Raw genomic sequence first — 21099 nt, forward strand, 5'->3', positions numbered from 1 at the left:
GAGCCTCCTGACAGACCTTTGCCATTAGGGTAAGAAGTGGGAGGGAAACAATTTGTCTTATAACCTCTGAGAGATAAGTGCAATCCAAGCAAGAGGACCAGCCAGAAGAACCTGTAGAACAATGTGAGACAATGGCATTGCTATTGGGGAGGGATACCTGAGAGGAATTAAAAATATTCAACAAACTATGCAGCATGGATATTGAACAACAAATGGCCTTCTGTCATTAGGTTAAAGTAGAGTCTGGAAAGTCACCTACTTTGCCAGTCTTGAGTACTTTAGTGGTTGAATTGAAGAGAGGTCTAGAGTTCCCCAAAGCAGGTTGTGATGGCTAAAATAGAGGCAGCATTTGGGAAATTCAAAATGGAGGTTATTTATCAATAAGAATAGACGTAATTAAGCATGATAATGATTTTTATGCCTTACTGGTGCCTACCAGATTTAAAAAAAAAAAAAAAAAAAGAGCTTCAGGGAATTTAAATATATTTAAAACAAAGAATAATAATGAAAGAAATAAGTTAGACACTGAAATAGCACAAGCCTGGTCATCAGTAAGGAGATGGATCTCAGACAGTTGGTGAGATGCCTGAGCTTTAAAAACTGATCACCACCCAACTAATAGCAAAATTTTAATAGTGTAAAACTGAAAATAAAGTGCTATATTAACAGTCCAAACTTTTGGCTTTGTCTTTGTACATAAAGTCATCACATTCCCATAAATTGACTTATACCAGGTATGATAAGGGAAACCCTGGTGGCGTAGCGGTTGAGTGCTACAGCTGCGAACCAAAACGTCAGCAGTTGGAATCCACTAGGCGCTCTTTGGAAACAGGATGGGTCAGTTCTACTTTGTCCTATAGGGTCGCAATGGTTCAGAATGAACTTGATGGCAGTGGTTTTTTTTTTTAAGGTATGATAAACATATTTAATCCAAAATATCAATTTGTCTTTTGTGATGGGTTTATGTATTAAAAAAAAATCAACAAAAACCAGTCTTTGTTGAGTCAACTCCAACCCACGGAGTCCTCGTGTGTATTAAACAGAACTGTGCTCCACAGGGTTTTCAATGCTGATTTTTCAGAAGCAGGTTTGCAAGTCTTTATTTCATCATGCCTCTGGGTGGACTAGAACCACCCATCTTTTGGTTAGCAGCCAAGCACTTAAATATTTCAGCCACCAAGAGACTAATAGACAATTTTCCTATGATAAGGATAAAATGAGCCTTATAGGGGGGAAGATGGTTTAGAGACAGAATCAGAGAGATAATTTTCTGATTTTGATTTTGTTTACTTATTTAATGAAATAAAAGCAAAATAAGAATATGCAATATTTTTTAACACATGCTAGGTAATGTTTATACAGTGGAGCATGAAGGAGATATGAAGCGATAAATCCCAAATTTAGATTCTTTTTTCTCTTTTTCTAGAGAAGAATACACTGTCTTTTTCTTCTTTTGAATTTTGAGATTAAAGAAAGTTTTACTGGCAATTGTACATCCTCTCCACAGTCTCTGAGTGTGGTAACAACTTTCCTGCTAGCTGATGTACCATTGGACTGTCACTAAATATTTTAGGTATAAACAAAAATATTGCCTATGTTTGATATGTTTAAAATGGTATCGACAACACCCAAAATAGAGCAGGTCCAGTGACTCTAAAAATGTTAATGCAAAATAGAACTAATTTCCACCCAACCACCTTGATCCTCCTTGGAATCCTGGACTTGAAACTGCCCACATCTGGATTTCCATCCCCTTCTGCCTGGTCTATCTTCTTGCTCTGATGGGAAATTGTGCTCTCATGTTCATCATCAAGACAGACCCCGCTCTGCATGAACCCATGTATCTCTTCCTGTGCATGCTTTCGGTGAATGATCTGATGCTTAGCACTACTACCATTCCTAAAATCCTCAGCCTCTTCTGGTTCAATGACAGAGAAATAAACTTTAAAGCTTGCCTCACCCAGATATTCTTTATCCATTCTCTGTCCACCATGGAGTCAGGATTCCTGTTGGCAATGGCCTTTGACCGTTATGTGGCCATCTGCAACCCTCTGAGGCATTCTAGCATCCTGACACCTAGAGTGATCGTGAGTTTGAGTCTGGCCATTGTCTTACGTGGAGCTATCCTGCTGACTCCTCATCCTTTTTTACTCCTGAGGCTTCCGTACTGCAAAACTATCATCTCCCACACCTACTGTGAATTCATGTCCCTTATCAAACTGGTTTGTGTGAATAGTAGGCCCCAGAGAATCTATGGCTTAGTTCTGGCCTTCCTTACTCTTGGATTAGATTTCATATTGATAATCTGCTCTTATATTTTCATTCTTCATGCTGTGTTTCAGCTCCCATCAAAGAAGGCTAGACTCAAGACCTTGAGCACGTGTGGCGCTCATGTTTGGGCCCTCTTAGTGTTTTTCATACCTGCCTTTTTTTCTTTTATCACCCACAGATTTGGACATAGCATTACTCCACATATCCATATCTTCATAGTGAACATTTATCTTCTTATCCCTCCCATGTTGAACCCCATCATATATGGTGTCAAAACCAAAAATATTCGAGAGAGGTTTCTTAAAATATTCACAAATACAGATAATTGAATCTTTTTCCATGAAACTACGTGATTCTTTACATCCAAGTAAATTAGCCTTTTTTAAGAAGACGGAGATTTTTCCGAAGAACATTGGATGCATATTCACTCAGACTATATGGCTAATACACAGAATAGAGTAAAAATATATATATACAGAATAGAGTAGGTTCTAGCAAATAGAAGATATAGAACATTTTGTGAGAGACATTGCAATTTTCCATTACAGGGTTATTTCTTAATTTTGAGTGTCAAGCACATAGAATTAGGTTCAAGGCACATCTGTCACCTAGTAAATATTTGTGGAAGAAAAGTTCACTAATTCTGTCATTTCTTGGCACAGTCACAAACAGGTTGAACTGCAGTGACTGATTCACAGTTGTCAACATGAATTGACAGACATGCAAGGTTTGTTCTCTTGTTTGTAGCTGTTAATGATCTAGCAATGGAAAGTAGAATACTCAGGGGCAAAATTTGTACCTGAAAATTATGGTTGTTCTTCTGTTATAAAGAATCCTGGGCCACGATTGAAACTTGGCTAATCACACAGTCTTTGTTTTTACTTTTTTTAAAAAAGAGAACTGACTAGGTGTATCTAATGTAGATGCTTTATATATGTCAGTATGTGTCATAGCTACAAAATAGGAAATGTTTTGCCTAAGGAAAAATTTATCCCTTAGAAATTCTTGGTTTGGCAAAAAAAAAAAAAAAATCACAATGAAGGAGAAGGAACAGAAAAATAAAATCATGGTAGTCAATTGAAAATCTGCATACAGATTTTCCACTGTATAAGAATGTTCTTCTACAAAGGAGCTATTTAAAACTAAGGTCTTTAAAGGAAAATGCTACATTTGTTATTATATTGGCTTATGTGATATAAAAAAATAAAAAATTATTATATTGGCTTATGTGATATATAAAAAAGGTGATCTTAATTTCTTCACAGTGGCATGACAATATTTTTCTGATTATACAATTGAAATCTTTCCTTTTTTGACATATTAACACAGAAAAAGTCAAAGTAAGAAAGTAAAAATACACTAACCAAAAAATGGGTATTTTGTTAGCCTTCCTTCCTTTCATGAAACTCTTTATAATCCAAGATTACATATTTACCATATTTTCATAAATTATATAATTTTTCATAAATGTGAGCATTTATATCTACTTCTCTTTTATACTAGACATTTACTTTATTTTATTTCTCTATTCCTTGTGTATTCTCAAAAGTCTCGCTCAGGTTTAACAGTGTGAACCACATATACATTCTTTCATACCGTTCACCATATCCGTATATTGGAGTTGGCATACTATGTTAGGATCAAGCTTGGGTAACTGATTTCAAATGTTACTTAAAATGGAATATATTTTAGTGGGATGATACAGTGCCCACTTACTGAAATTTTACTTTTTTTGTTGATAGTTAATTGATATGGACAACTCTGTTATCAATATCTAATTAACCCTCTTTGAATGCTACTAAAAATACTGTGGAATGCATATATGGCAACTTATTCAACTAATTCTCTGTTGCTACCTAATTTGTTTTTTAGCTATTTTTTAATATTTTTAAATTTTTTAAATATTACTACTTTATTATTGCATATATTTTCTGCTTCTGTTTACATGGAGAAATTCTAAATTATTGGATCACCCAGTTGAAAGGTGTATGTATTTTTATTTTTTTAAATAGTGGGCACTTTCAAATCACTTCTGAAAATATTAAAAATACATTTCCACAACATAAAAGAACACAATGTATCTCAACCAACAACACATCATGTTTCATAAGAATTCCTCTCTATAACATAGTTAGTTTTTATTTACATTGTCCTGAAAAGTACTGATAGGAACAAATGTTTGTATTTATAGGCCAGTTAGAAATGTTCTTTACGGAGTCACTTGCAGATACACTTTCACAAACTTTTCTCTTTGACTGTTTGAATTATTTTTGGCTCAATGTTTCAAAGTCTTTTTTTATTGGAGGTTTACCCATCTAGGTACTGTGTCCTCTATAAGATGTTTGTTCTTCTCCAAATCTTATTTTTAAAAATATAATTATGTTATCCTTTTCTACAAATTTTTGAGAATTTATTAGAGCCAAGTATCTCTATATTTTCCTATGGATATTCAATATAGTACCACCAGTTACCACCAAGTCCATTCTGATTCACGGAGAACCCATGTGTGTAGACTAGAACTGTGCTGCATAAGATTTTCAATGGCTGATTTTTCAGAAGTGGATAGACAGTCCGTTATTCCAAAGTGCCTCTGGGTGGACTCAGACCTCCAATCTTAGGTTAACAACCAAGCCCAAGCCCGTTAACCACTTGCACTACCCAGGGATATATACAAATTATACATATACGTTTACATATATGCATACATATTATAGAATATAGAAGCATTATATAATATTAAATTCTATATTTAACAATATAGAATATTGTCTACTGAAATATTTGTACACATAAAATACACATATATAAATCAATATACAAAACATACGCATATATATTCCTAAATGACAAAAATAGGTCTATACAGGCTATGGCTACACACACACACACACATACACTTATGTGCATATATAATGTATGTATATATATGTGTGTGTGGTGTTGTTGTTAGGTGCCATCGAGTTGGTTCTGACTCATAGGGACCCTATGTACAACGGAACAGAACACTGCCCTGTCCTGCACCATTCTCACAATCCTTGTTATGCTTAAGCCCATTGTTGCACCCATTGTGTCAATCTATCTCATTGAGCATCTTTCTCTTTTTCCCTGACCCTCTACTTTACCAGACATGATGTCCTTCTCCAGGAACTGACCCCTCCTGACAACATGTCCAAAGTATTGAGACATAGTCTTGACATCTTTGCTTCTCAGGAGCATTCTCTTTGTGCTTCTTTCAAAACAGGTTTGTTCATTTTTTGGCAGTCCATGGTATATTCAATATTCTTCTCCAACACCACAATTCAAAAGTGATTTCATATATTTATGCAGTATGAAATATATATTCATATATTTCTATGAATTATATACCTCTGAGTGCTAATAGAAGCTAAAAAAAAAAATAGAAGCTAGGTAATATACATTACACACAAAATACAGATATACACACCCATATATGTGTGCCTTTCTGTGTGTGAATATAACAATTTCATACGCAATATGTATTTATTGAAAGCCTATTTTGTGTCAGAGCCTGTTCTAGATGCTTTGAAAAACAACATTGAAAGAAAAGCCAAATATAATCTTTCCCCTCTAGAAGTTTATTCTTTATGAAGAGATTCAGATAATTAACACTTAATATGATATGCATGGATAAAATTAAATAAAATAACATTTAAGAGAATGACTAGAGCAACTACCTTAAATTGGTTGGCCAATGACAGCTCTTATGAGGAGGTGACTTTTGATTGAGACCTAAATGATGAGAAGTAGCAGTCATGTAAAGATATTGTCAAGATTCTCCAGAGAAACACAACAAGAGGACAGACTAGTTTAGTTTAAAAAAAGAAAAAAAAATTTAAAGAGATTTATTTTAAGGAATTGGCTCATACGATTTTGGGGCCGGGCAAGCCTGCAATTTGTATGACAGGTAGGCAGATGCTGCAGTCTGGAGAATTCCTTGCTGTCTGGGAAAATTCAGCTTTTGCTGCAAAGAGTTTTCAAATGGTGGATTAGGTCCACCCTCATTATCGAGGGTAATCTCTTGATTTAAGGTCAACTGATTGTAGAAGTTGACCACATCTATAAAATACCTTCATAGAAACACTTAAAGTTTGATTAAATAAGTGGGAACCACAGCCTAGTCAAGGTGACACCTAATATTAGCCATCAACACATATACAAAAAAGAGCCCAAAGCATAAGGAAAAGTACATGCAAATGAGCTTAACAGTTTCAAGGAACAGAAAGAAGAGATGTCTAGCTGGCCTCTTCCAAACAAATAAGAATAGTGAGGATATTTTAGATCAGAAAGTTATCCAGAGTACAGAAGTTTAGAATCTCATTTTATTTAAAATAAATAAAATTATTCAGCATGGGAAGCTGAAGGATGATTTAAAGAAGATTCAGCCAATTTAAAAGAAATTTTAGATATATGGTAGGGTAAGTTATTGTTGTTAGGTACCATCCAGTTGGTTAAGACTCATAGCAACCCTATGTACAATGTAATGTAACAATGTCCAGTCCTGCACCATCCTTATAATCACTGTTACGCTTGAGCCCATTGTTGCAGCCACCCTACCAATCCATCTCATTGAGGGTCTTCCTAGTTTTCGCTGACCCTCTATAGGGTCACTATGAGTCGCAATCGACTCGACAGCAGTGGGTTTTGAGTTTTACTTTACCAAGCATGATGTCCTTCTCCAGGGACTGGTCCCTCCTGATAACATGTCCAAGTATGTGAGATGAAGTCTCACCATCCTTGTTTCTAAGGAGCACTCTGGTTGTACTTCACCCAAGACATTTTTTTTTTCATTCTTTTGGCAGTCCATGGTATATTCAATGTTCTTTGCCAATATCATAATTCAATGGCATCAATTTTTCTTGGTTTTCCTTATTTTTCACATGCATATGAGGTGATTGAAAATACCGTGGCTTGGGTTGCTATGAGTTGGAATCAAATTGATGGCAACAGTGGATCAAAAACACCTTAGTCTTCAAAGTGACATCTTTGCTTTTTAAGACTTTAAAGAGATCTTTTACAGCAGATTTGCACAATGCAATATGTCATTTTATTTCCTGATTGATGCTTCCGTGAGTGTTGACTATGGATCCAAGTAAAACGAAATCCTTGACAACCTCAGTATTTTCTTCATTTATCATGATGTTGCTTATTGGTCCAGTTGTGAGGGGTTTTGTACCTTTATGTTGAGGTGTATCCTTGTACTGAAGGCTGTGGTTTTTGATCTTCACCAGTAAGTGCTTCAAATTCAATTCACTTTCTGAAAGGTTGTGTCATTTGCATATCGCAGGTTGTTAAGGAGTCTTAGTCCAATCCTGATGCCATATTCTTTTTCGTATAGTGCAGCTTCTTGATAATTTGCTGAGCATATGTTTTGAATAAGCATGGTTAAAGGATACAACCCTGACGCACACCTTTCCTGACCTAAAACCATGCAGCATCCCCTTGCTTTTTTCAAACAACTGCCTCTTGGCCTGTGTACACGTTCTTCATGAGTGCCACTAAGTGTTCTGAAATTCCCATTTTTCTTAATGTTATCCATAATTTGTTATGATCCATACAGTAGCATGCCTTTGCATTGTCAATAAAACACAGGTAAACATCTTGCTGGTATTCTCTGCTTTCAGCCAAGATATATCTGACATCAGGAATGGTATCCTTCGTTGTTCCACATCCTTTTCTGAATCCAGCTTGAACTTCTGCTAGTTCACTGTGGGTGTGCTGCTGCAACCGCTTTTGAATGATCTTCAGCAAAATTTTACTTGTGTGTGATGTTAATAATACTGGTCAATAGTTTCTGCACTCTGTTAGAACACCTTTCTTTGGATTGGGCACAAATATGGATCTCTTCCTGCCAGTTGGCCAGGTAGCTGTTGTCCAAATTTCTTGGCATAGACACGTGAGCACCTCCAGTGCTGCATTAGTTTGTTGAAACATCTCAGCTGGCATTTCTTCAATTCCGGGAACCTTGTTTTTCTCTAATGCCTTCAGTACAGCTTGGACTTCTTCCTTCAGTACCATCAGTTCTTGATCACATGATATCTCCTGAAATGGTTGAACATCGACCAATTATGTTTGGTTCAGTGACTAAGTATTCCTTCCATCTTCTTTTGATGCTTCCTATGTCATTCAATATTTTCCCCTAGAATCCTTCAATACTACAACTCAGAGCTTGCATTTTTTCTTCAATTCTTTCAACTTGAGAAACGTGGAGTGTGTTCTTCCTCTTTGGTTTTCTAACTCCAGCTCTTTGTACTTTTCATTATAATATTTTACTTTGTCTTCTTGAACCACCCTTTGAAATCTTCCGTTCCACCCTTTTGTCTCATCATTTCTTCAATTCACTTAGCTACTCTATGTTCAAAAGCAAGTTTCGGAGTCTCTTCTGACATCCATTTTGGTCTGTCTTTCTTGTCTTTTCAATTACCTCTTGCTTTCTTCATATATGATGCACTTGATGTCACTCCACAACCTGTCAGGTCTTTGGTCATTAGTGTTCATATGTGTTAAATCTGTCCTGGAGATGTTCTCTAAATTCAGGTGGGATATACTCAAGGAAGTATTTTGGCTCTTGTGGACTTAATTTTCTTCAATTTCAACTTGAACTTGCATATAAACAACTATGGTCAGTCCAGCAGTCAGCCCCTGGCCTTGTCCTGACTGATGATACTGAGCTTTTCCATCATCTCTTTCTACAGATGTAGTCGATTTAATTCCTGTTTACTTCACCTGGTAAGATCCACATTTAAAGTTACCATTTATGCTGTTGAAAAAAAAGTATTTGCAATGAATAAGTCCTTGGTCTTGCAAAATTCTATCATGAAATCGCCAGTGTCATTTCTATTGCCAAGACCACATTTTTCAACTACCGATTCTTCTTTTCTGTTTCCAACTTTTGTGTTCCAATCCCGGGTAATTATCAATGCATCTTTATTGCATGTTTGATCAATTTCAGACTAATGATTTTGGTAAAAATCTTCAATTTCTTCATCTTTGGCATTGGTAATTGTTCCACAAATTTAAATAATTGTTGCATTAACTGGTCTTTCTTGTAGTAGTATAGATATTATCATATCACTGACAGCATTGCACTTCAGAATAGATCTTGAAATGTTCTTTCTGACAATGAATGCAATGATATTCCTCTTTAACTTATCATTCGCAGTGTAGTAGCCCATATGATTATCTGATTCAAAATGGCCAATACCACTCCATTTCAGCTCACTAATGCCTAGGATTTTGATCTTTATTCTGTCCATTACATTTTTCATGACTTCTAATTTTTCCAGAAATGTACATCATGCGTTCCATGTTCTGATTATTAATGGGTGTTTGCAGCTGTTTCTGGTAGGGTGCAGAAAGGTTATTTTGCATGGCCACACAATTCTGGCTAAATCATCAGAGCTGAGGACAATACATTTTTTTAAAGTTTTTATTGTGCTTTAAGTTCAAGTTTACAAATCAAGTCATTCTTTCACACAAAACCTTATATACACCTTGCTACATACTCCCAATTGCTCTCCCCCTAATGAGAAACCCACTCTCTCCCTCCACTCTCTCTTTTTGTGCTCATTTCAACAGCTTCTAACCCACTCTACCCTCTCATCTCCCCTCCAGGCAGGAGATACCAACATAGTCTCAAGTGTCCACCTGATCCAAGAAGCTCACTCCTCACCAGCATCCCTCTCTAACCCATTGTCCAGTCCAATCCCATCTGAAGAGTTGGCTTTGGGAATGGTTCCTGTCCTGGGCCAACAGAAGGTCTGGGGTCCATGGCCACTGGGGTCCTTCTAGTCTCAGTCAGACCATTAAGTCTGGTCTTTTTATGAAAATTTGGGGTCTGCATCCCACCGCTGTCCTGCTCCCTCAGGGGTTCTCGCGATCCCTGTCAGGGCAGTCGTCGGTTGTAGCTGGGCAATATCTAGCTCTTCTGGTCTCAGGCTGATGTAGCCTCTGGTTTATGTGGCCCTTTCTGTCTCTTGGGCTCCTAATTATCTTGTGTCTTTGGTGTTCTTCATTCTCCTTTGATCCGGGTGGGTTGAGACTAATTGATGCATCTTAGATGGCCTCTTGCTAACGTTTAAGACCCCAGATGCCTCTCTGCAAGGTGGGTTGCAGAATGGTTTCTTAATAGATTTTATTATGCCAATTGACTTAGATGTCCCCTGAAACCATGGTCCCCAAACCCCCGCCCCTGCTACGCTGGCCTTCAAAACATTAAGTTTATTCCGGAAACTTCTTTGCTTTTCATTTAGTCCAGTTGTGCTCACCTCGCCTGTGTTGTGTGTTGTCTTTCTTGTCACCAAAAGTAGTTCTTTTCTACTATCTAATTACTGAATACCCCTCTCCCACCTACCCCCACCTCCGGTACCATCAAAGAATACTTTCTTCTCTGTTTAAGCTATTTCTTGAGTTTTATAATAGTGGTCTTATACAGTATTTGTCCTTTTGCAACTGACTAATTGCACTCAGCATAATGCCTTCCAGATTCCTCCATGTTATGAAATGTTTCACAGATTCCTCACTGTTCTTTATTGATGCGTAGTATTCCATTGTGTGAATACACCGTAATTTATTTATCCATTCATCCGTTGATGAGCACCTTGGTTGCTTCCATCTTTTTGCTATTGTAAACAGTGCTGCAGTGAACATGGGCGTGCATATATCTGTTGGTACAAAAGCTCTTATATCTCTAGGATATATTCCAAGGAGTGGGATTCCTGGATCGTATGGTAGTTCTATTTCTAGCTTTTTAGCTTTTTAAGGAAGCGCCAAATCAACTTGCAAAGTGGTTGTACCATTTTACATTCCCACCAGCAGTGTATAAGTGTTCCAATCTCTCCACAGCCTCTCCAACATTTATTGTTTTTTGTTTTTTGGATTAATGCCAGCCTTGTTGGAGTGAGATGGGATCTCATTGTAGTTTTGGTTTGCATTTCTTTAATGTCTAATGATCGTGAGCATTTCCTCATGTATCTGTTAGCTACCTGAATGTCTTCTTTAGTGAAGTGTCTGTTCATATGTTTGGCCCATTTTTTAATTGGGTTATTTGTCTTTTTGCGGTATCATATAGATTTTAGCTATCAGGCTGTTGAGAAATGTCATAGCTCAAAACTTTTTCCCGGACTGTAGGTAATCTTTTTACTCTTTTGGTGAAGTCTTTGGATGAGCATAGAAGTTTGATTTTTAGGAGCTCCCAGTTATCAAGTTTTTCTTCTGCCTTGTTAGTAATGTTTTGTAGGCTGTTTATGCCATGTATTAGGGCTCCTAATGTTATCCCAATTTTTTCTTCCATCATCTTTATCATTTTAGATTTTATGTTTAGGTCTTTGATCCATTTTGAGCTTGTTTTTGTGCATGGAGTGAGGTATGGGTCTTGTTTCATTTTTTTTTTTTTTTTTTTTGCAGATGGCTATCCACTTATGCCAGCACCATTTGTTAAAAAGACTGTCTTTTCCCCAGTTAACTGTTTTGGGGTCTTTGTCAAATATCAACTGCTCATATGCACATGGATTTATGTCTGGATTCTCAATTCTGTTCCATTTGTCTATGTATCTGTTTTTGTACCTGTACCAGGCTGTTTTGAATACTGTGGCAGTATAATAGGTTCTAAAATCAGGTAGAATAAGGCCTCCCACTTTGTTGTTCTTTTTCAGTAATGGTTTACTTATCCAGGGCCTCTTTTCCTTCCATATGAAGTTGGTGATTTGTTTCTCCATCTCATTAAAGAATGTCCTTGAGATTTGGATCGGAATCACATTAAATGTATAGATCGCTTTTGGTAGAACAGACATTTTCATAATATTAAGTCTTCCTGTTCATGAGCAAGGTATGTTTTTCCACTTATGTAGGTCTCTTTTGGTTTTTTGCAGAAGTGTATTGTAATTTTCTTTGTATAAGTCTTTTACATCTCTGGTAAGATTTATTCCTAAGTATTTTATCCTCTTGGGGGCTACTGGGAATGGTATTGATTTGATGATTTCCTCTTCGATGTTCTTTTTGCTGGTGTAGAGGAATCCAGCTGATTTTTGGATGTTTACCTTGTATCCCGATACTCTGTTGAACTCTTCTATTAGTTTCAGTAGTTTTCTGGAGGATTCCTTAGGGTTTTCTGTGCATAAAGTCATGTTGCTGAGGACAATATTTGAAAATCGTCACATTTTGAAAAGAACAAGTGGTATCTTTTGATACCTGCATGACCAATTTGGGACATGTGGAATTTTATGCATATTTTTTTATATATATATGAAATGTGCTTAACATGCATGTTAAGTCTGTCAGCACTACAAGGATCCAATTTTCTACTTCTTTGTTATGTTGCTCCCTCAGGTAAGTCTCCTACTTGATTGGTCACTTAATTTTAACTAAATTTGCTTGTTGGTCAGTGGCATGAAATTCAGGAAAATAGTGTTTCTTTAAAAAGAACCTTCAATCTCCCTCAGACCAAATCAGCAGCATGTAATATAGAAAATGCCTGTTCCCTCAGGTTTTACTCACACTTTCCAGAGGCAAAGGAATAATTGTGTCAGGATTTAAGCCCCTGGGACTGCTCCAAGTGGGGCTATAAAACCTATAATGAATTTTCCATGTGGAGAATGTTTAAAATTTGTGACTTCTTGGCTTCAATTCAGCAGAACACAATTAATCTGGAAGAATGAACAGCTCATCTGTGTGTGCCCAAGCCTAAGAACTCAGGGAGGCCATGATGAGGGGACTGTAGTTGTTTGGGGTGAAGGGGAGTTTCCTAAAGCTGAGGAATAACTACTGAGAATTACTTTGTATTCCTAATACATAGCTGTGCTAAAAATAGACTGAGAGAATGAAGCAAAGGCAGAAAATATAGTCCTTCTGAAGGTAAGTTAGGGACTTCACTATGCTGTATCATGTATGACACGTAAAAACAGTGTGCTCCTACCACATGGACCAAACTACTTGTGAAGTTATCTCTGTCTGGCCTGAGGTTTTCCTCACAATTCCTTTATGTTTTTAGTTCAACAGACAATTAACACTACTGTTGGAAAAAGAAGTGGTTGCAGGTATACAGTCTGTGTTGTCACGTCACTAACACTAATTTCACAATGAGTATCTCAGCATCACCTAGATACTGGAACAGAAAGAGTCAAGAATTATTTTTATGAATTTGCTATAAGCCATCATAATTAATCTGTAAAACCTCATTTATAAAACATAATTAAAAATAGCACCTGTCCTTATTGCCTCTGGGTGCTATTGTGAGAATCAGTCATGATAACCTTTGATATGTGAAAAACCTTTGACATAACATCTCCCTTAATTTGGATTGCTTGTTGTCATGGAACAAGGATGGAGTTTTGGAGGAAAAAGGGGTCTGTATTCTCCTCTGGCACATGCTGGTTGTGTAGCTTTCGATAAACATTTAGCCTATGTAAAGAAAAAGTATCTTCTTTTATAAATTGAGGAAAATAAATGTCACCTCATTAGAATTTATACAAATCAGCAACTGAGCACTTGTTGATGCCCCTCTATATTTTTTCTGGCACATATTAGTAACTACTGTTACTATTTTGAAATATTGATTCTTGATCAATTGATTGATCGATTGATTGATTTAGAGCTCACCAGTCCTCCCTCTATAAAGTGTCATTTAAATTCTTAGGTGTAGTAAGAAGCCCCATGTGCCCTAGCTAGCATCTCCATTTCAAATACATAAAAAGACCAATTTAATGGTTACTTCTTTTGAAAGAACATATATATATATATATTCATACACACACACACACTCATACTTGAATATATACTACTTTAGAAACTTGGCCAAACCTGATTTTTATGGACTTAAGTGATTGAGTACTGTTTTTTGAATATCTGAAAATTTAACAGGGAAACAATGTTCTAGAGGTATTACCATTCAAAGAGCATATGCACCTGGAAAGATTATGATTCCCTCATGTGTTCTTTCAACAAATGAATACTGAGGTTTTACCTCATGCAATAAGCCTTGAAGACCATGAATTATTTGTAGGGATACATTTCAAGGAAAACAACATTGTAGAATTTTGCCCATTGCCTTGTTAGGCTGTGAATAACCAATGTAACTTATTAGGAACTTTTTCCATCCTATCTATCAGGGGTGGGGTAAGATCACCTAGTTTCAGGCAGAATACTCTACAGGTTCTGAGCCTAACACAGGCTTATTATCAGAGAAGATCTCCTCCTCAACAACCAGTCCTTAATAAGATGAATAGATGGCAGTGAGTGACACAGTACTTTTAAATTATAGAAGCTCGAAAATGGGGGACTTAAAAGATGAACAAACATGCTTGGTTGTGTTTTTATGCTGAGCTAGTCTATTGCAGATTTGTCAGAGCACATGCACTTTTGACTACATTCTGATCTGTCCTAAGGACAAATGAGGGAAACAGAGTAAGACTACATGTCGTCAGAATCACCATGGTTGACTTTAATTCCAGTGCATTCACCAATCCCAGTACTTTCATCCTGATGGGCATTCCTGGTCTGGAAGACTTTCACATTTGGATATCCATCCCTTTCTGCTCAATGCATGTTATTGCCCTAATTGGAAACATAGTCATCCTTTTCATCATCAAAACAGTGACTGTTCTCCATGAACCCATGTTCTATTTTCTTTCCATGTTGGTCATCACAGACCTCATCTTGTCAACCTCTACCCTTCCCACGATGTTGAGTATCTTCTGGTTCAATTATCATGAGATCAGCTTCCATGCCTGCCTTACTCAGATGTTTTTCATCCATGCTTTCTCTGGGGTGGAGTCAGGGCTTCTTGTGGCCATGGCACTGGACCGGTATGTGGCAATCTGTAACCCTCTGAGACACTCTTCTATTCTTACAAATGTAGTGGTAGCCCAAATTGGCATAGTGGCACTTCTACGGGAGTTAGTTCTGATGACACCACATCCCTTCTTACTAAGGAGGTGGCCATATTGCCAGACCAATGTGGTCCCACACACATACTGTGAGCATATGGCTGTGGTGAAATTGGCTTGTGCTGATATTTCTGTCAATAGTCTTTACAGTTTGGCAGTCATTGTCTTGATTCTTGGGACTGATGTGACATGCATCTCTCTGTCTTATATACATATACTCCATACTGTATTGAGCCACCCTTCTAAAGATGCCAGGTTGAAGACTCTCAGCACTTGTGGATCCCATGTTTGTGTCATCCTCACTTTCTACATCCCTGCTCTTTTCTCATTCCTCACCCACCGTTTTAGTAGGCATATCCCATTGCACACCCACATTTTGGTGGCCAACACATATTTGCTAGTGCCTCCTGCATTGAACCCTATCATTTATGGAATGAGGACTAAGCAGATCCGAGAATGTGTTATACAATTATTCATGACTAAAATCAGCTGAGGATTATGGACCCTACTTTCCTTTGAACCTCCTGCCTCCTAGAATGCTTTAATGAAAATTTCTGAGATTATAGAATCAGCAAAAGCAGGAATTAGAATAAAAGTTATATACACTGTGTTTAAACTATATAAGTGTCTGTGTGTAATTACACCTGTCTGTTTCTAGCACACTTAAGCACTTAATGAAATTTATTAGGTTGTTTTAATCTCATTCCTTGCCTGCACATGTGTTTGTTTAGTGCCTTCACAAATCAAGTTTATTATTTTTTCTTATAAGCTTTCACCAAAAAAAGAGTATTCTTCTGAGTATTTTTTTGGTGTTGTTGTTAAAGGAATTTGGAAGTATATGAGCCTGACATTATTCAGAGTCATTCTATGATGGATTTGTAGCTTCATCATAACCAGAGTGAAAAGCTTTGGAAGTGGTGATAAAAGGTTAGAAGAGAGGAAGTATGACAAGTCAAATAATTTTAACTTTGTAACTGATGAAACACAATTCAATCTATGACATTCTAACCCTTTGGCCCCCCAAAATTCATGCCCTTGCCACATGTAAAACATACTCACTCCATCATATCATAGCAAAATCTTACATCAACTCCAAAACCCAAAAATTCCTCTTCATCTGTGAAATCTAGAATACAGATTATCTGCTTCCAAAGTACAATGATGAAACAGGCACAAGCTAGACATTTGAGGAGGGTGCAATTTGGGGATTATTTTGAGAATGAATATGGACTCTAAAATGAGTTTTACACTGCTGGTATGGACATCGTGTATCTTTCCAACTTGTGGAAAATTCCAAATAATCAGAAATTATTCTCCCTGAAGTAGAGCAAGTAAATGAGGTAAAATTAGGACATTAAGTTGTGCATTCACTCCTTCATTTGATAAATATTTACTGAGCATCTATTACATGCCATGCACTTACCTGGCCATAAAAGATAAAACCACAAACAAGACAAGCAAAATCACTTTGTTTGGTGGAGTTAACAACTAAGTAAGGAAAGATGGCTAATAAAAATAATGTACACTTATGATATAGGGCCGCCATGAATGGCAATCAACTCCACGGCAAAGGGTTTGGTTTTTTGGTTTATTATGATAAGCCTTTCTTAACAGTACGTAATGCTATTCATTTCTCTCTGGTCAATCCTTTGATTGTATCTCACAGATTTTGATTCCTGATTTTTTCTTCCCTTTTTCTATTGGATACAGAGAGAACAATCTTGAAGTGTTGGTTATATTTCATTTCAATTCTAAAAGTTTTTGCCTCATGCTTTTTGAAGTTCCTGTGTTAAGTGCATATACGTTTACTATGGCTATGTCTTCTTGACGAATTAAGTTTTTTATGATTATATATATATTTCTTTATGCTTGTCAGTATTCCTTGTTCTGAACTATATTGTCTTATATGAGTATAGCCACTTCAGCTTTCTTTTAAATACTGTTTACCTGGTATATTTTTTCCATCATTTTACATTTAACCAATGTTTCTATATTTAAAGCAGGCTGTTGTAGAAAACATATAGTTAGACCTTACTTTTTAATTGAGTTTCACTGTCTATCTTCAGGTGGTGTATTCAGACCCTTTCCATTTAAAGTAATTAATAAGGTCAAATTTATGTCAACCATTTAAAAAAATTGTATAAGCCTCATTTTTTTTGTTTGCTTTTTTTATTTTATTTCTACTTCCTCCTTACTGTCCAATTTTAAATTGAAATATTTTTAGCTTTTATTTTCATTTATCTTTTGGTTTTTGCCCATGTTTCTTTTTTATTTTTCCAGTGATTGTTAATCCTTGCCACTATTGCCATTTATAGCCATAGATAATACTTAGTTGTGGGGGCTGCCCTGTGTGCTATAGAATATTTAGCAACATCTCCGGTTTCTCCTTGCTAGATACCAATAGCAACCAAAAATGTCTCCAGAAGTGACTAAATTCCCTGGGGAGGGGGCAACATCTCTCCGGGCTGAAATCTCCTGCTCTCGGGATTACAATATACACGGCTGACACTTCACAATCTACTTAAAGTTAACATTTTACCACTTTGAGTGAAATGTAAAAAACTTACAATTTTAGGGATCTTTATCGCTGTATTTTACTTTGTAGTTGCCATATGTATTGTACGAAAAATCCACCAATGTTATAGTGTTTGTTTTCAACAGTGATGCATATTTTAAATAATTTAACTGTGAAATTAGTCTCTTATATGATCCATAAATTTATAATTATTATTACTCTTCCTTCTCTTCTGACCTGCCAAATATCCCACTGGTATAATCACTGTTCAATCTGAAGAATCAATCAATCACTTCTGAGTTATATAAAAAAACAGCATAGACACAGACACACGTACACACAAGCGTATGTGTGTATATGTGTATGTATATGTGTGTAAAGGGAGACAGATGGTATATGAGGATCATCTACTAGCAAGGAACCAAGGAGAGAAGAGACTACTCTCAGGGAAGGATTCAAAATGGCCAAGGCTCTGCTTTGAGCTTGTAGCTTCCAGAACCAAGAAAAAATGAATTTCTGTCTTTAAAGACCTCCCACTTGTGGTATTTCTGCTTCATCACTACTAGGTAACTAAGGCACTGGGACTTACTGGGCAGAACCAGTAGAAAAGCATAGAACAAATAGGGAATTCCCCTTTTGCTCTCCAACTGAAAGGATCCTTTCTCCTGTTCCTGTGGTCAGAAAAGATGGGGTTAATCTTGCAGTTTTTTGTTTTTGCACAACATGGTGCATATGTCTTAGAAGGAAAGAAAATAGAGGAAAACAATTAGAATCTCAACTGTACAAGTTGATTATTTAAATTTTGACACCCTGTTTCAACCTGCCTGATTAGCTTACTTTATAATAAAATAAAGTGCCTCAAATAGCTAGATTTTTGTTTGATTATGTAGTTTGTCTTTTTCTTTTTTTTTTTTTAACCTTGTATTTTGAAATGTTTGGTATGGTTGGAAGTCTGCCCATATATGCATATTTATTATTTCTTTTTTGGCTTCCATTTCTCTCCATGAAATACTTTTTTTGTGTATCTGCAATCCCAGTATAACTCTGAGTTACAATACAAAGAAATTGAAATGTATACAGTGCTCAGTTTTTATCAGGAAATTCTACTGTAAGATATTTTTTAATGGCCGAGTAGGAAGATTCAAAACAGCTTCCAATTTGAAATAGTTCCCAAACCACGAGTTTAGAATAAAAATGCACTATACCAAAATATTTAAAATGAAGTGAAATCAACAATAATACCCTGTACGTATCATTGCATCATTTCTGTATGTCAAAAAATGTCTGCTTTTGAATTTCTAATTGATTTTGACTTTTTCTTGTTTGTGTCTACTCATGCTACCTTTCCCATATTTGGAGTCTGGATAGTATTAGTACGTATACCTGTCTCAGCTTTGAATTGTTAAACTCTATATCGTGTCAAGGAAACCCTGGTGGCGTAGTGGTTAAGTGCTATGGCTGCTAACCAAAATGTTAGCAGTTCAAGTCCACTCGACGCTCCTTGGGGCAGTTCTACTCTGACGTATAGGGTCTCTATGAGTCAGAATCGACTGGATGGCAACAGGTTTATATCTTGTCAGACTGCACCACACATATTTCCAGTCCCCTCAAGGCTTTGTTCTCTCACATATGTCTCTGGCTCAAGGTCTGTAGCCCCAGCTCATCCTTTTTCTTCCATATTATGTACTCCATAAGTGCTTCGCTTCAGCTATCCATTGGATCCCATTCCATCACTTCATTTTCTTTCCATTGACTCTACTGCCTCTTCATTGATTTCTGTCAGACCTGTGTGCCTAAATCTTAGCCCTTAAATCTGCAACTTTTCTTCCAACAATCACAGCTGGAAGAAATTCACTGAATTATTACAATTGAAGCCACCTTAACTGGGCCATCTAAAGCTACATGTAAATCTTTCTTTTGTCCTTTAGTTTCCTTGATCATTTCTTCAGCATCCATTTTAAACCTGGACGTAGTAGCATATGTACACACATTCATTAAAGCTAATAACTTTCTCTAGTCTCCCTAGAGAATTGTTATCTTCACAATCATTGTTATGCTTGAGTGTGTTGTTGCAGCCACTCTGTCAGTCCATCTCTTGAGGGTCTTCCTCCTTTTCAATGATCTCTACTTTACCAAACATGATGCCTTTCTCCAGGGACTGATCCCTCCTGATAACATGTCCAAAGTATGTGGGATGTAGTCTCACCATCCTAGCTTTTAAGGAGCATTTTGGCTATAATATAGACATTTAGAAGTATAAATTTTCTTCTGAGAACTGCTTTTGCTTCATACAATACATTTTGGTATGATGTGTTTTCATTTCTATTGATTGTAAGTATTTTCTAATTTCCTTGTGATTTCTTCTTTGATCCATTGGTTATTTCGGAGTGTGCTATTTAATTTCCACATACTTGTAAATTCCCCAGGTCTACTTTCACTGTTTATTTCTGATCTGCAAACTAAAGTAGGGCTGATTCAAATAACTGTATTGTGTATAAACTCAAGAAGTTTTGCCTAATTCTTTTCCTTAAATATAAAATATTTTCTCTATCTACTCTTTAGCTGATGATAATAGTAAAGAAGACATGTTCATATAGCTATATCAAATTTCCTCAGAATAAAGAACATTTCTTATATTGGCTGAAATCTCATGCTTTTATACACTTATATTCCAAATTTCAAGTTCAGGTTTTAGAGTCATACCACTGTGGATGTGCTAGCCCAGGACATTCCTGTTACCTTTGCATACTATGTTGACTCAGAGTTACTGTGCTTTTTACTTACTTCACTGGATATGATAACATCAGAGTTAGAAATAGCTGCATGTTACAACTCTGGCCTCATTACCTCAGAGCCTGAACTAGGCTATTTAGGCATGTGGAATCCAAAGGGACTTCCAAATACAATTCTCCCGCTCATGCAACTCACCAGTTTGTGTTTATATTTGCATATAGACAGACTTCAATAGAGACAACATAAATGGAAATAGAAGGGGGAGAAGTAAATGACAGAGAATAAAATCAAATGAACAAAAGAGAGCACTCATTACTGATGACTCAGAGATTCCTAACAGCTTCAGAGCCCTAGTTCTCCAAAAGCAATATTTCTTCTTCTATCTATGACATTTTCTCCAAGACATGTGATATTCTGGTGGTGCTTACTAAACTCTCCTGTTGTGTTGTTTTTTTGTTCCTCCTGATTTTCTTTTCCTCCATTCCTTTGTTTACCTGCGTGGTTTCCTTCCTTCTCAAGTCAACATGAAATTGCACAGAAAATAGCATGCAGATTGCAATTATCACCTAGGTAAAATTAGAAATTATGGCTTAGAGAAAATTAAAAATGGTAGACTAATCATTGGTTGAAGGACAGCATCCTAAATCATGATGCACAGGACAAGGTCAGTCTGCAGAATTG

General features: G+C 36.5%; 1 protein-coding gene and 1 pseudogene across 1 annotated transcript; both read left to right on the plus strand.

The window, feature by feature from the left end:
- The first annotated feature begins 1659 nt into the window (after nt 1–1659).
- Nucleotides 1660–2600, plus strand: LOC100657106 (olfactory receptor 52E8-like; annotated as a pseudogene).
- Nucleotides 2601–14153: 11553 nt separating this feature from the next.
- On the plus strand, nt 14154–16382 carry LOC100676490 (olfactory receptor 52E2-like). Its single transcript, XM_003423743.3, has one exon. It carries the CDS (start codon nt 14716–14718, stop codon nt 15661–15663), a length of 948 nt encoding a protein of 315 aa, XP_003423791.2. The 5' UTR covers nt 14154–14715; the 3' UTR covers nt 15664–16382.
- The last annotated feature ends 4717 nt before the right edge of the window (nt 16383–21099 follow it).

Source organism: Loxodonta africana, chromosome 7 (genome assembly GCF_030014295.1).
Source record: "Loxodonta africana isolate mLoxAfr1 chromosome 7, mLoxAfr1.hap2, whole genome shotgun sequence".
In the NCBI taxonomy this organism is placed as follows: Eukaryota; Metazoa; Chordata; class Mammalia; order Proboscidea; family Elephantidae; genus Loxodonta; species Loxodonta africana.

Bases quoted from the DNA above. Each gene is read 5' to 3' on its own strand.
- LOC100676490 (XM_003423743.3), top strand. From the start codon at position 14,716: ATGGTTGACTTTAATTCCAGTGCATTCACCAATCCCAGTACTTTCATC.